This window comes from Jaculus jaculus, chromosome 5 (genome assembly GCF_020740685.1).
Source record: "Jaculus jaculus isolate mJacJac1 chromosome 5, mJacJac1.mat.Y.cur, whole genome shotgun sequence".
NCBI lineage: Eukaryota > Metazoa > Chordata > Mammalia > Rodentia > Dipodidae > Jaculus > Jaculus jaculus.
Genome location: NC_059106.1, coordinates 102,430,043 through 102,443,400, shown reverse-complemented (window position 1 = coordinate 102,443,400; position 13,358 = coordinate 102,430,043). Strand labels below are relative to the sequence as shown.

The window sequence follows — 13,358 nt, the reverse complement described above, 5'->3', positions numbered from 1 at the left end:
GGTACCTGCTTGCAAAACCCAAAGTCCTGGGTTTCATTCTGTAGTACCCATGTAAAGCCACATACACCAAGTGGCACATGTGTCTGGAGTTTGTTTGCAATGGCAAGCGGCCCTTGTGTGAGACATATACTCACTCTTGGTCTGTCTCTTTCAAATAAATAAATAAAAATATTAATAAGACAAAACAGCACATTAATCACACTCTTAAAAGCTCCTAACTAATAAGGAAATGTAGTCTGTGGTAGATCACCTGCTTTGTATATTTGGGACTCCTGGTTTTATCCCCAACACTACTGAAAGATAAGGAAGGAGTGGTTAGGTAATTGATTTGAAACCAAAGTGGGAGAGAGGTGGGGAACAATGTTACTGCACAGATTTTGTAGACCAATGATAATTTGAGCTGCAAGATTCTTGTATTAAGATCCTCCTCAAGAAAGGGCTGTAGAAATGGCTTAGTGATTAAAGTGCTTGCCTAAAGATCCCAATTTGATTCCCTAGTACCCACGTAAAGCTAGATGTGCAATGTAATGCATGCATCTGGAGTATGTTTGTTTGCTCCATTCTCTTTTTCTGTTCTTTCTCTGCTTGCAAATAAATAAGGAAATCATTAAAAGAAAAAAGATCTTCAAAAGGAACTCATGGGTTGGAGTTGTACCTTAATGATAGAGTGCATGCTTAGCATGTGTGAAGGCTTAGGCTTAATCCTCAGCTTCCTTCCCCTGATACACAAAATTTCCATTTTCTTAAGTGGTCTTAAGTTAGTAGAATTTTTTCTAACTTAGAAGTAGCCAAATCTTTGAGGGAAAGGATACCTAAGATCTTAAAATTCCCTCAGATTAAATTTGGTTAAAAATAAAGATCATATCTCCAGCACCCACATTTTATTAAAAAGCATGGCACAACATCTCCAGTACTGGAGAAGTAGAGACAGGATCACCTTCATAAAATGTAATGTGCAATGTCTCTAGCACTGAAAGGGTGGAGATAGGATCTCAGGGGCTTGCTGCTAGCTATTTTATTTTTTTATTATTTATTTATTTTTTTTTTTTTATTTATTTGAGAGCGACAGACACAGAGAGAAAGACAGATAGAGGGAGAGAGAGAGAATGGGCGCGCCAGGGCTTCCAGCCTCTGCAAACGAACTCCAGACGCGTGCGCCCCCTTGTGCATCTGGCTAACGTGGGACCTGGGGAACCGAGCCTCAAACCGGGGTCCTTAGGCTTCACAGGCAAGCGCTTAACCGCTAAGCCATCTCTCCAGCCCGCTGCTAGCTATTTTAGACAAACGAATGAACTCTAAGTTCAGAGAGAGAACTTGTCTCAACAAGTAAGGTGGACAGCAATTGAGTAACACACCTGACATTGATCCCTAGCTTCCACATTTAGGCACACAAAAATGGAGGCATACATGCCTGTTGTATACACATTTGCCAAAACAAAACACGACCTTAAATTTATACTCTAAGGACTGTATATATGATCAGATAAGATGTAGGATGTAAAACATTTATGAACTATTTCAAGTAAGACAGTTAAAACATTTATATTAAGAATTAAAGCTGAAGCTGGGCTTGGTGGTGCTTGCCTTTAATCCCAGCACTCGGAGGTAGAGGACACTCTGAGACTACATAGTGAATTCCAGGTCAGCCTGAGCTAGAGTGATACCATACCTCTAAAAACCAATTTAAAAAAATTAAACATGAGATGCTGGAGAGATGACTCAGTGGTTAAGGCGATTTGCCTGCAAAGCCTAACTACCCAAGTTCTATTCCCAAGTACCCATGTAAAGCCAGATGCACATGTGGCATATGCAGTCGCTAGTGGCCCTGGCACACCCATTCTCTCTCCCCTTTGTATCTATTTGCAACTGAATAAATTTTTAAAATTTAAAACTGAAAGCTGGAAGTAGTGGCCCACAACTGTCTATAATCCTAGCACTAGGAAGGCTGAAGTTATATCACTGTTTACTTTGAGACCAGTGTGAGCTATAGACTGAGTTCCCAGTTAGCCTAAACTAGAAAGAGGCCCTGTCTAAAAAAGAAAAAAAAAAGGGCTGGAGAGATGGCTTAGCAGTTAAGCGCTTGCCTGTGAAGCCTAAGGACCCCGGTTCGAGGCTCGATTCCCCAGGACCCACGTTTGCCAGATGCATAAGGGGGCGCATGCATCTGGAGTTCGTTTGCATTGGCTGGAGGTCCTGGCATGCCCACTCTCTCTCACTCTGCCTCTTTCTCTCTCTGTCTGTCACTTTCAAATAAAAATAAACAAAATTTAAAAAAAAAAAAAGAAAAAAAAGTTCTCATGAATCATGTTTGGATAAAAATTTTTAATTTTCCAAAAGGAAACATTGATTTAATCATAATTTAGGTTAAAAGAATGAGAAAAATCTGAATAGTTATACAAAAATGGCTTATAAAGATGAAGCAAGTTTGATAGTATGCTTACAATAAAATAATCTAATATATACAGTGTTTAAGATAATGGTATAAGCATTAATCAGTGTTTCAAAAGGGTAAAATAGGAAGAATGGAGTACTCACTATTCAGAATGAGCAGGAGGGTTTTCCATAAAACTAAATCCATGGAAATAAAAAGAAAGTATATGTCCCTAGTGCATTGTGGAATACCAAATATAAGGAGATTTTTTTTTCAAGGTAGGATCTCACTCTAGTCCAGACTGACTTGGAATTCACTATGTAATCTCAGGCTTGCCTCAAACAGGGAACCTCCTACCTATTGCTGGGGTTAAAGGTGTGTACCACCATGTCTACCTAAAGAGAAGGTCTTTAAAACAAGAAAAATGTAGGAAAAAACATAAAATCTTTAGAAAGAAAATTATATTATTAAGAATAAAGATTACTTCATAATAACAGGGAGGTATAATAATGTTAAGCTTAAATATTGCAATAAAATAATTCCAACATATGAAACAAAAATTGGAAACCTGATAAATATCTTATTAAAATATATGATTTAAATGTACTTAAAAAAGCAACAACTTTATTTATTTGAGAGAGAGAAAGAGAGGGAGACAGAATGGACATGCCAGGGCTTCCAGCCACTGCAAATTCCAGATACATGTGCCACCTTGTGCATCTGGTTTACATGGGTCCTGGGGAGTCAAACCTACGTTCTTTGGCTTTATAGGCAAGCACCTTAACTGCTAAGCCATCACCCCAGCCCTAAACACATCTCTCAGTTTTTTTTTTTTTTTTAAATTTTTATTTATTTATTTATTTGAGAGTGACAGACAGAGAGAAAGACAGATAGAGGGAGAGAGAGAGAATGGGCGCGCCAGGGCTTCCAGCCTCTGCAAACGAACTCCAGACGCGTGCGCCCCCTTGTGCATCTGGCTAACGTGGGACCTGGGGAACCGAGCCTCAAACCGGGGTCCTTAGGCTTCACAGGCAAGCGCTTAACCACTAAGCCATCTCTCCAGCCCTCTCTCAGTTTTTGATAAGTCAACTAGGGGCCAGGGCCAAGAAGTAGAATTATGCAAACTAAAATATGTGACCACAGTGCAATAAGCCTTAAACTCAGTAACATAAATTTTTTATTTGCATGCAGAGAGAGAAAAGAGAGACAGACAGAATGGGTACACCAGGACCTCTTGCCACTACAGATGGATTCCAGATGCATGTGCCATTTTGTGCATTTGGCTTTACCTGGGTACTGGGAAATCAAACACAGGTTGTTGGGCTTTGCAGACAAGTACCTTAATGACTGAGTCATCTCTACTGGCCTGTAACATAAATCTTAACTAAGACATATTCACATATACATTGAGAAATTAGAAACACATTTCTAAATTCCTCATAAATTATTCAAAAACTAAAAATACTCAGAACTAACTTGTTCAGAAAATCACATATACAGGATGCCACAAAGTTAATATTTTGAATTTTGGCTTTAAATATCTATCAAAGTTCATAATGCTTCTGAGAATAGTGCTGGCATGTTACTGATGAACACGGAAAGCAGTAGGGATATTAGAAGGTACACTCCTTTGGTGGAAGTTGTGAAATCTTTTCCTTGGGACTTTTTTAATAGTCACTTAATTTTTTTAGTATAAAAATGCTTTTAAGATGAAGTAACAAGGTTTTCATAATCATTGTTATTAATTAGTTATGCTTTTTTTTATATAGCCAAAGAAATCAGAACTATGAAATCCTTTGTAGAAATAGATTAGGCAATGACTTGTATGTTGAAAGAATGATGCAGACGTTTAATGGAGCACCAAAGAATAAAGAGGTTCAGTGTGATAAAATCATAATGGAAGAAAAAGGTAAAGTATTTTATTCTCAGTGATTAACTCTATGACTCAAAAATGGAAACAATTTCTTCAAATCACAATAGTAGCTTGGTACTGTGGTTTATAGATTTCAAAACTTGACAAGCTAATAAGTAATAACAATATAATATATTTGATAAGCATAATTTTCAGTCTAGTTTTTATGAATTTTATGTCAAACCACATTTTTCTGTTAATTATTCATTAAAATTATATGAAGTGATTTTTTAAAAAAATGTACAGCATAACTAACATTTTGCATGTGCCACATGATATTTAAGTCTTTCATAAATTAAGTAACTTAATGTTCCCAACTCTGTGCAGGGCAGGTTTGATTAATATTCCCCATTTCATAGATGAGAAGATAGGCAGAAAAGCTAGCTAACTTGTTTTTGTCCTAGAACCAGTGTTCTAACAATTGCACTTCCCACCTCTCAGAGTTTACAACATAACATCCCTGAAGATATTGCTGAGACAAAAATCTGTAGTGTGAGGCCAATGGAAGAATCAGAAGAAAGACCACATGTAATCTTTTAATAAAATATTTTCATCTATTTATTTGTATGAAAAGAGAAAGATAGACTTCCAGGTAAGATGGCAGAATAGAAGTCATAGCAAACCAGCCTAGGGAGATTTAAGCAAAACCACAGAAAAATATACTCTCTTCCAAAAAGTGAATGTGTATAGGTTATTTGCCATAGTGGAGAAGCAGGAGAGACCAAGATCTTCCAGAAAGGAGGAAACTGACAGAATCCTGCCAAGGCACTTGTGGCCCTCCATTCCATGTGAATCCTTGTGTCTGTCTTGTCCAGTGCTACCAAGCTGCAGGCGCAGAGACCAAGTAAGGGGATTTTCCATTCACACCAGCCTCCTCACAAACTCAAGAAACTCTAGGGGAAGGTAGCAGGAGCTACCTGAGGAGCTGCTGAACTACAGGCAGGACCACGTGAACAGTTCCAGCACAACTCTAGGCCTCCTGCACTCTCCCATCCCCCAACTGCCTGAAATGCTAACCTCCAGAGAACTCAAGGCATCTAGCACAGCTAATCAGAACACCAAATCCATAGCACAACACAGAGGGATTGAGATGGGCACTCAGCATTGGTGAGATTGGAAGCCACCCCAAAAGGTAACATGACTGACTGACAAAAAAGCAGGTACATAGGCCTGCACTGGAAGTATTAATCTCTCTTTCCATGTCAGGGCAGGTTATAGGTTACATATTCTTGGTTGGCTTTACATTCTCAAGCTGTATGTTGGAGTTGACTATTGTTTGCCTTGGATGCTTTCAGAATTATAGGGCCTGTGTCTTTTTCTTCTGTCATTATTGGGGGTAGGGCCTGATTCAGACCCAAGCTGACCTCAAACCCATTTCAGAACAGAAATCTCAACCTCCCAGCTGATAGGATTAAAGTTGTAGAGCAACACACACCTCTAAGGACTTTGGCTTTATAAGGCTGTTTATTTTTATCCTCAAATTTGCATACTCTATACTGGATTTTATGGATTGTATATATTGCTCAGTTGAATTTTAGAATTTCCCAGTAAATTGTTCCATCCAGCCTACTAGAATACTTGAACAACAGGCAAACTCAACACCTAGGATTACTTCTGCGGTTGGATAGGAGTACAAGTGCTACACTTGACAACTTAAACTCCTACCCTGAAGGTATATAAAGTTAGATTTTCACAGCTAAGAACACTACAAATAATTAGAAAACCCCAGCATCAAATTAAATAAGGATGCCAAAATCTCTATTATAATACAAGAAACACAAAGAATCATGACAATATAATCCCACCAAAAAGTATAAATCCATCAGAAATGACCCCCAACATGACTGTTTTAGATGAAATGCCTGACAAAGTTTTAAAATAAAAAAAAATACCTGTACTCAAAGAAAAAAATCAAAGGAATCAGCAATGAAAACAAACTGAAGGAGAACACAGGAAACTATTTTAATGAAATAAAGAAGTCACTACAAGACATAAGTAAGGAAATAGAAATATTATGGAAAAACAAGGCAAAAACACTAGCACTGAAAAACATGGTAAGTAAAAAACAAAACAAAAATCCCCACCACTGTGGAAAGTCTTACCAGTAGAATGGATGAAGGAGAGAAAAAAAAATCTAAACTTGAAGACCAGGTGGCATGCCTAATACATTCCCTGAAGAAAAAGACCAGCTAGTAGGATGGTATGAATGGGAATTTCAGGATATTTGGAACATTATGAAATGATAAAACATAATAATTCAGGGCATAGTAGGAGAAGAATTTCACTCCAAAGGCATAGTAGGTATTTTCAATAAAATCTTAGAAGAAAACTTCCCACAACATGGGAAAGAAATGACAATGTAGATACAGGAAGCTTTTAGAACACCAAACAGACAAAACCTGGAAGGAACCTCTCCTCACCATGTGATAACTAAACTACTAAACATACAAACCAAAGAAAACATATTGAAAGCAGTTAGAGAAAAAAAGCAAGTCAGATATAAAAGTAATCCCATCAGAATAACAGCAGATTACTTAACATAAACTTTAAAATCTAGGAGGGCTTGGAAAGATGTTCTATGTCCTGAAAAATAACAACTGTCAACCAAGATTACTTTATCCTGCAAAGCTATCTATCCAAATTGATAAAGAAATAAAGACATCACAAAACAAATCAGGCTAAAGGAATTTATGACAACTAAGCCAGACTTGGAATCCTTCACAATGAACAGAAAGCAAAGAACACATGAGTAAACAGGAAATAATAAATCATGCTCAAATAACAGTTACACAAGTAAAGGGAAGAAAGGAAGCACAAAAAAAAGAATGGCAAGAATAAATACATACCATTCAATAATAACAATATCAATGGCCTCAATGCCACAACAAAAAGACACAGGCTTGCAGACTGAATTAAAAGGTAGGATCCTGCTGTTTGTTGCCTTCAGGAAACTTGTCTCTCAATAAAAGAAAGACCATCTTAGGCTGAAAGGATGAAAAATGGTATTACAAGCAAATTGGTCTAGGAAACAAGCAGGGGTTGCTATCCTAATATCTGACAGGATAGACTTTAAACCAACATTAGTGAGGAAAGATAAAGAAGGTCACTTAATACTGATTAAAGGAACACTCCCAACAGGGCATTACAATCCTAAACATATGCACATCATCAGCAAGAAAAACTACAGAGCATACAGAAATTCACGGAGACTAAACAGTACACTATTGAATGATGAATGGGTCATTGAAGAAATAATAAAGGAACTCAATAAGTTCATAGAATCAAATGATGAGAAAACAACACACCAAAACCTTTGGGATACAATGAAGGCAATCCTATGAGGGAAATTTATAGCTCTAAGTGCCTATATTAAGAAATTAGAAAGTTCCCAAGTAAACATTTAATACTTCACATTAAGACCTTGGAAACAGTAGAAAAAGGCAAACCAAAAATCAGTATATGGGGAAAAAATAACAAAGATTAGGGCCGAAGATACTGAAATAGAAACCAAAAAATAATCCAAAGACTCAACAAAGAGTTGGTTCTCTGAAAGGATAAACAAGATTGGTAAACCCTTAGTAGATCTGACCAGAAGAAAGAAAAGACAAAAATTAATAAAATTAGAGATAAAAAAGGTAGCATGACACTAGATACCAAAGAAATTCAGAAAATCATAAGGACATATCTTAAGAATATGTACCCTTGTAAATTTGAAAATCTGAAAGAAATGGTTGATTTCTTTGATTTACATGACCTACCAAAATTATCTCAAGATGAGATTAGCCACTTAAGTAGACCTATAACAAGTATGGAGATCCAAGCCATTATAAAAAGTCTTCTACCTAAAAAATAATCCAGGCCCAGATGGATTCACTGGTGAATTTTACCAGGCTTCATGGAAGAACTACCACCACTGCCTTTCAAACTATTCCATAAAATAGAAAAGGAAGGAATTCTACCAAAGGCCTTCCACAAAGCCAGCATCACCCTGATACCAAAAACAGACAATGACAGAACAAAGAAGAAAGAAAGAAATAAAGAAAAGAAAGAAAGAAAATTACAGATCAATCTCCCTCATGAACATAGATTTAAAAATTCTGAACAAAATATTGGCAAACAGAATATATCAAATAGATTATTCACCTCCACCAAGTAGGCTTTATCCCAGAGATGCAGGGTAGGTTTAACATATGCAAATATATAATTTTAATATACTACATAACATATATTTACATATACAACATATGCAAATATATAATTGTAATATACTACATAAATGGACTGAAGGACAAAAATCACATGATCATCTCAATGGATGCAGAAAAGGCATTTGACAAAATTCAGAATCCCTTCATGATAAAAGTCCTACAGAAACTGGGAATATAAGGAACATATCTCAACATAATAAAGTCGATATATGACAAAGCTACTGCCAACTTAATACTAAACGGGGAAAAACTTTAAGATTTTCCACTAACATCAGGAACAAGACAAATGTGTCCACTGTCCCCATTCTTTATTATAGTACTGGAAGTCTTAGCTATGGCAATAAGACAAGAGACACACATAAAAGGGATACAAATTGGAAAGGAAGAGATCAAGTTAGTGTTATTTGTAGTTGATATAATTGTATACATAAAGGAATCTAAAGACTACCAGCAACCCGTTAGAACTAATTAAAAAATTTAGAAATGTAAAAAAAAAAATTTAGAAATGTAGCAGTATACCAAACAAATACACAAAATTGGTAGCTTTTCTGTATAGTGATGAAATCTGGGAATCGCTCCCATTTACAATTGCCTCAATAAATAAAAAGTACCTTGGAATAAATCTAACCAAGGAAGTGAGGTTCTTTACAATGAAACTTTAAAACAAGTGAGATATTGCAGAAAACATTAGTAAATGAAAAGACACCCCATGTTCTTAGATTGGAAGAACTAATATTGTGGAAATGACAATCTTACCAAAAGCAATCTACACATTCAATGCAAACCCCACCAAAATTCCAATGGCATTCTTTGTGGAAATAGAAAAAATCCTAACATTCATTTGGAAGCACAAAAAATCTTCAATAGCCAAAACAATTGTGAGCAACATGAAAGGCTGGTGGTATCATCATATCCAATTTTAAGCTATATTACAAATCCATACTAACAAAAACAACATGGTACTGGCACAAAGATAGACACATAGATCAATGGAACAGAACAAAAGACCCAGATAAAAATCCAGGCCTGCTACAGCCATTTGATTTTGGACAAAAATGCCAGAAACATACAAATGGTGCAGGAGAAACTGGTTATCTATATGTAGAAGGATGAAAATAGGTCCTTCTCTCTCTCTCCATGAACAAGAATCAAGTCCAGATGGATCAAAGATCTTAATATCAGACCTGAAACTTTGAAACTGCTAGAGGAAAAAGTAGGGGAAACCCTTCAACATATTGGCATAGGCAATGACTTTGAATATAACCCTAGCTGCTCAGAACATAAAACCACTATTCATTCCATGGGACCTCATGGAAATTGCAAAAATTTTGTACAGCAAAAGACACCAAATAGAGGAAGAGGCAACCTACAGAATGGCAGAAAATCTTTGCCAGCTATATGTCTGACAGAGGATTAATATCTAGGATATATGAAGAACTTAGAAAACTAAATAATTAGAAATCAAATAACCCAGTTAGAAAAATGGGCTAAGGAACTAAACAGTTCCCAAAAGAAGAAATACAGATGGCATATAAACATCTAAAAAAAGTTGTACATCCTTAGCTATGAGGGAAATGCAAATTAAAACTACTTTGAGATTCCATCTCACACCTGTCAGAGTGGCTATCATCAAGTAAACAAATGATAATAAATGTTGGCAAAGATGTAGAAAAAAAAGAGGAACCCTCCCACACTGTTGGTGGGAATGTAATCTGGTACAACCACTGTAGATATCAGTGTGGAGGTTCCTAAGACAGCTAAAAACGGATTTACTGTATGATCCTGCTATACCACTCCTAGGCATATATCCCAAGGACTCATCTCACTACCTTAGAGATACTTGCACAACCAGCTTATTGCCACTCTATTCACAACACTTAGGAAATGGAACCAGCCTAGATGCCCCTCAACTGACAAATAGATAAGGAATATGTGGTACATTTGTACAATGGAATTCTATTCGGTAGTAAAGAAAAATGAAATTGTGAAATTGGCAGGGAAATGGATGGATCTGGAAAGGATTATAATAAGTGAGGTAATCCAGGTCCAGAAAGCCAAGTGTCGCATGTTTTCTATTATATGTGGATTCTAGTTTCAAATGTTTAGACTTGGAGTAAAAATCGGTAGCTAGAAAAGTGCTATAAGGGAAGGAAGAGCGGGGTAGACTTAAGAGGATGGTACTGCATATATGTAAGTAGACAAACAGATTGCTGTGGGTGGAATGGTCTAAGTAAGAAGAGACTGAGTAAAAGAAATGTGGGGGAAGGCTTAATCAAAACTCAGGTTATTGCAAATAAGCCATATGATAACCTACTTTTTTGGATAATGGCACACCCAGAAGCCATAGACTGTTACTAGAAAAATTTCAGTGCCAGGGATGGTATACCTTCCAGTGAGTTGTTGGCCAGGGAGGTCCCTAATGCCCTCAAAACATTACAGCCTATTGCCAAGGCTCTTGGTTTCCCACCAGGAATAGATTATAAGATCAAGACTAAGTAGGAAGCTTAATCAAAACTACCTGAGGCTAAGGGGGACATATATTTACAATCAAACCATCACACCCACTTCAAGAAAACAGAGAAGCGAGGCAATTGAAATGGAGAAACTCATTACAGTTTGCAGTTGAAGATTTGAGAAAGAAGAGAAAATCATAGTACCTAAAGGTAGATCAATTAAAAGTATTCAGTCTGAGAAGTAGGAAAGAAAAAAAAAGGAGCCTGAGGGATCCATGAGATATCAAATATACCAGCTATATATAATGAGACTTGGAAAGAGTACTGTTGTTATTTTAATTAATTATGTTACTTTTGATCCAGTAACATGAGGGAACAAGGAAATGCTATTCTGATCTGTTGGCAAAACTGAAACTTGGATCTCTTCCTGTCTCTCCAAGATGGCTGCCAGTGATACCCAGCAGGAACTTCCTACTTCAGTTCAGCCTCTGTGGGTCAGCTCCTGGAGTCCACAAATCAATCAGATATTGGCCCCTCTTCTGTTTTCCCTTTGAGTCCAAACCAATCAGGACTCTGCTTATACAACTGAGCCTGATAACAAGGCTCACACTTATTTGATGCCTAATCCTTATAAAAGAAATTGCCCATGTTGCTTGTTTTTCTTCTGTCTCTCTCTTTTTTTCCTGTGACCTGGGCTGAGCACCCAGGTGAGTCTGTCCCTCCTTCCCAAACTGGCAAGAGGGGAAATGGGGAGATTCCTTTCTTGGCTTCAGTATTTTTCTTCTTGCCTTCTGTTTGTGTCAAGCTTTGGGGGATACCTTCTTACTTTGATTGTATGTGTGATTTGTCTTTGCTCTCTGAATCCTTCACTATTTATTAATCCTCTTTGGTCTGTTATTTGAAGGGACTTCTGTGTCCTGCTTTCTCTCTCTCTCTCTCTCTCTCTCTCTCTCTCTCTCTCTCTCTCTCTCTCTCTGTGTGTGTGTGTGTGTGTAAAACAGGCTTTTCCTAGAAATCAATTTCCCCTTAAAAAATCACAAATTAAAAAAAAATCACAGATTAAAAAATTCACGAATTATGATTTCTTCCTAAATAATTTATCCTTCTCAAGTCCATTTTATCAATTCTTTGTCTTTTCTTTTTAACAAGGACCCAATAACCTGGATGCTGGGAAAGCCTTCCGATTTCCCCCAAATCCTACATCAATAAGAAAACAATTAAGATGATAAAAATATCTGTACAAGCATGAGGACCTGAATTCAGATCTCCCAGGCCCCCTGTAATATGCTGAGCCTTGAATCTCTTAGTTGAGCAAGAAACCTTGATCTAAAGAATAGTGTTGAGCTGGGTGTGGTGGCCCATGCTTTTAATCCCAGCACTTGGGAAAGAGAGGTAGGAGGATCGCCATGAGTTCGAGGCTACCCTGAGACTACATAGTGAATTCCAGGTCAGCCTGAGCTAGAGTGAGACCCTACCTTGAAAAATTAAAAAAAAAAACCCTAAAAATAAAAAAAGAATAGTGTTGAGAGTGACTGAGGAAGACCACAACATTGAACTCTGTCCTGTGCACATGTGTGCCCATAGATATACAATATATGTCCACACATACACAACACACAAATCTAATGAGAAAGCCACCAACCACATGAAGCAAAACTGGACAGTGTTTCTGGGCATGATAACTCATGCCCTTAATACAAGCATGTAAGAGGATTGAGGAAAGTTTGAGCTCAGATTTGGCTACAGTGTAAGTTCCGGGGCTCTTAGGGTGAGACCCTGGCTCACAAAAATAGCAACAGAGAATAAGGGATAGAGTTGACGAGTGAACCAGTCCATTTTGCAATAACAGTTTCAGTATAGTGCTTCCAATAATGGGCAGCATATATGGGAGGTCAGAAAAATGTTGAATTTGACTAACTGTTGATGAGTTAGACAGGGTAGGGGCTGTATGTAACTCACTAATAGAGTGCTTGCCTAGCATGTGTGAGGTTCATTCCTCAGGATCACTAAAATAAAATAAATAATAAATAAGCCAACTAGGCACAAGAAAAATGTATGTACAGAGTATTTCATCCTGAAAAGCACAATGTACATTTACCTGAAATATATTAAGAACAATCTTGAAAATAGAGTATCATGTTAGAACAAAAAAGAGTTAAAAAATTATAGAAGATTGAAAAGATTTGAACAATATTTTCTGGTTACAATGTAATGAAACTAGAAATCTGTAATAGAACTGTGGAAAATATACAAATATATGCAAATCAAAAGATATTTCAGAGTGCCAAAAAATAATAAATGTCGGGAGCTTACAAGATGGCATAGCAGTTAAAGGCACTTGCAAAGTTTGCTGGCCAGGGTTCAGTTCCCAAGCCTCTTAGGTAAACTTGATGCACAAAGTGGCTAATGGGTCT

General features: G+C 37.0%; 1 protein-coding gene across 2 annotated transcripts in view; it reads left to right on the top strand.

The window, feature by feature from the left end:
- Dnai4 (dynein axonemal intermediate chain 4) overlaps positions 1–13,358 on the top strand; it is a 207,911-nt gene that overhangs the window by 48,651 nt on the left and 145,902 nt on the right. For both annotated transcript variants that reach the window (XM_045151138.1, XM_045151139.1), the window contains exon 6: positions 4,141–4,280. In XM_045151138.1, coding sequence (XP_045007073.1) covers positions 4,141–4,280 — 140 coding nt within the window. The remainder of the gene's footprint in view (positions 1–4,140; positions 4,281–13,358) is intronic.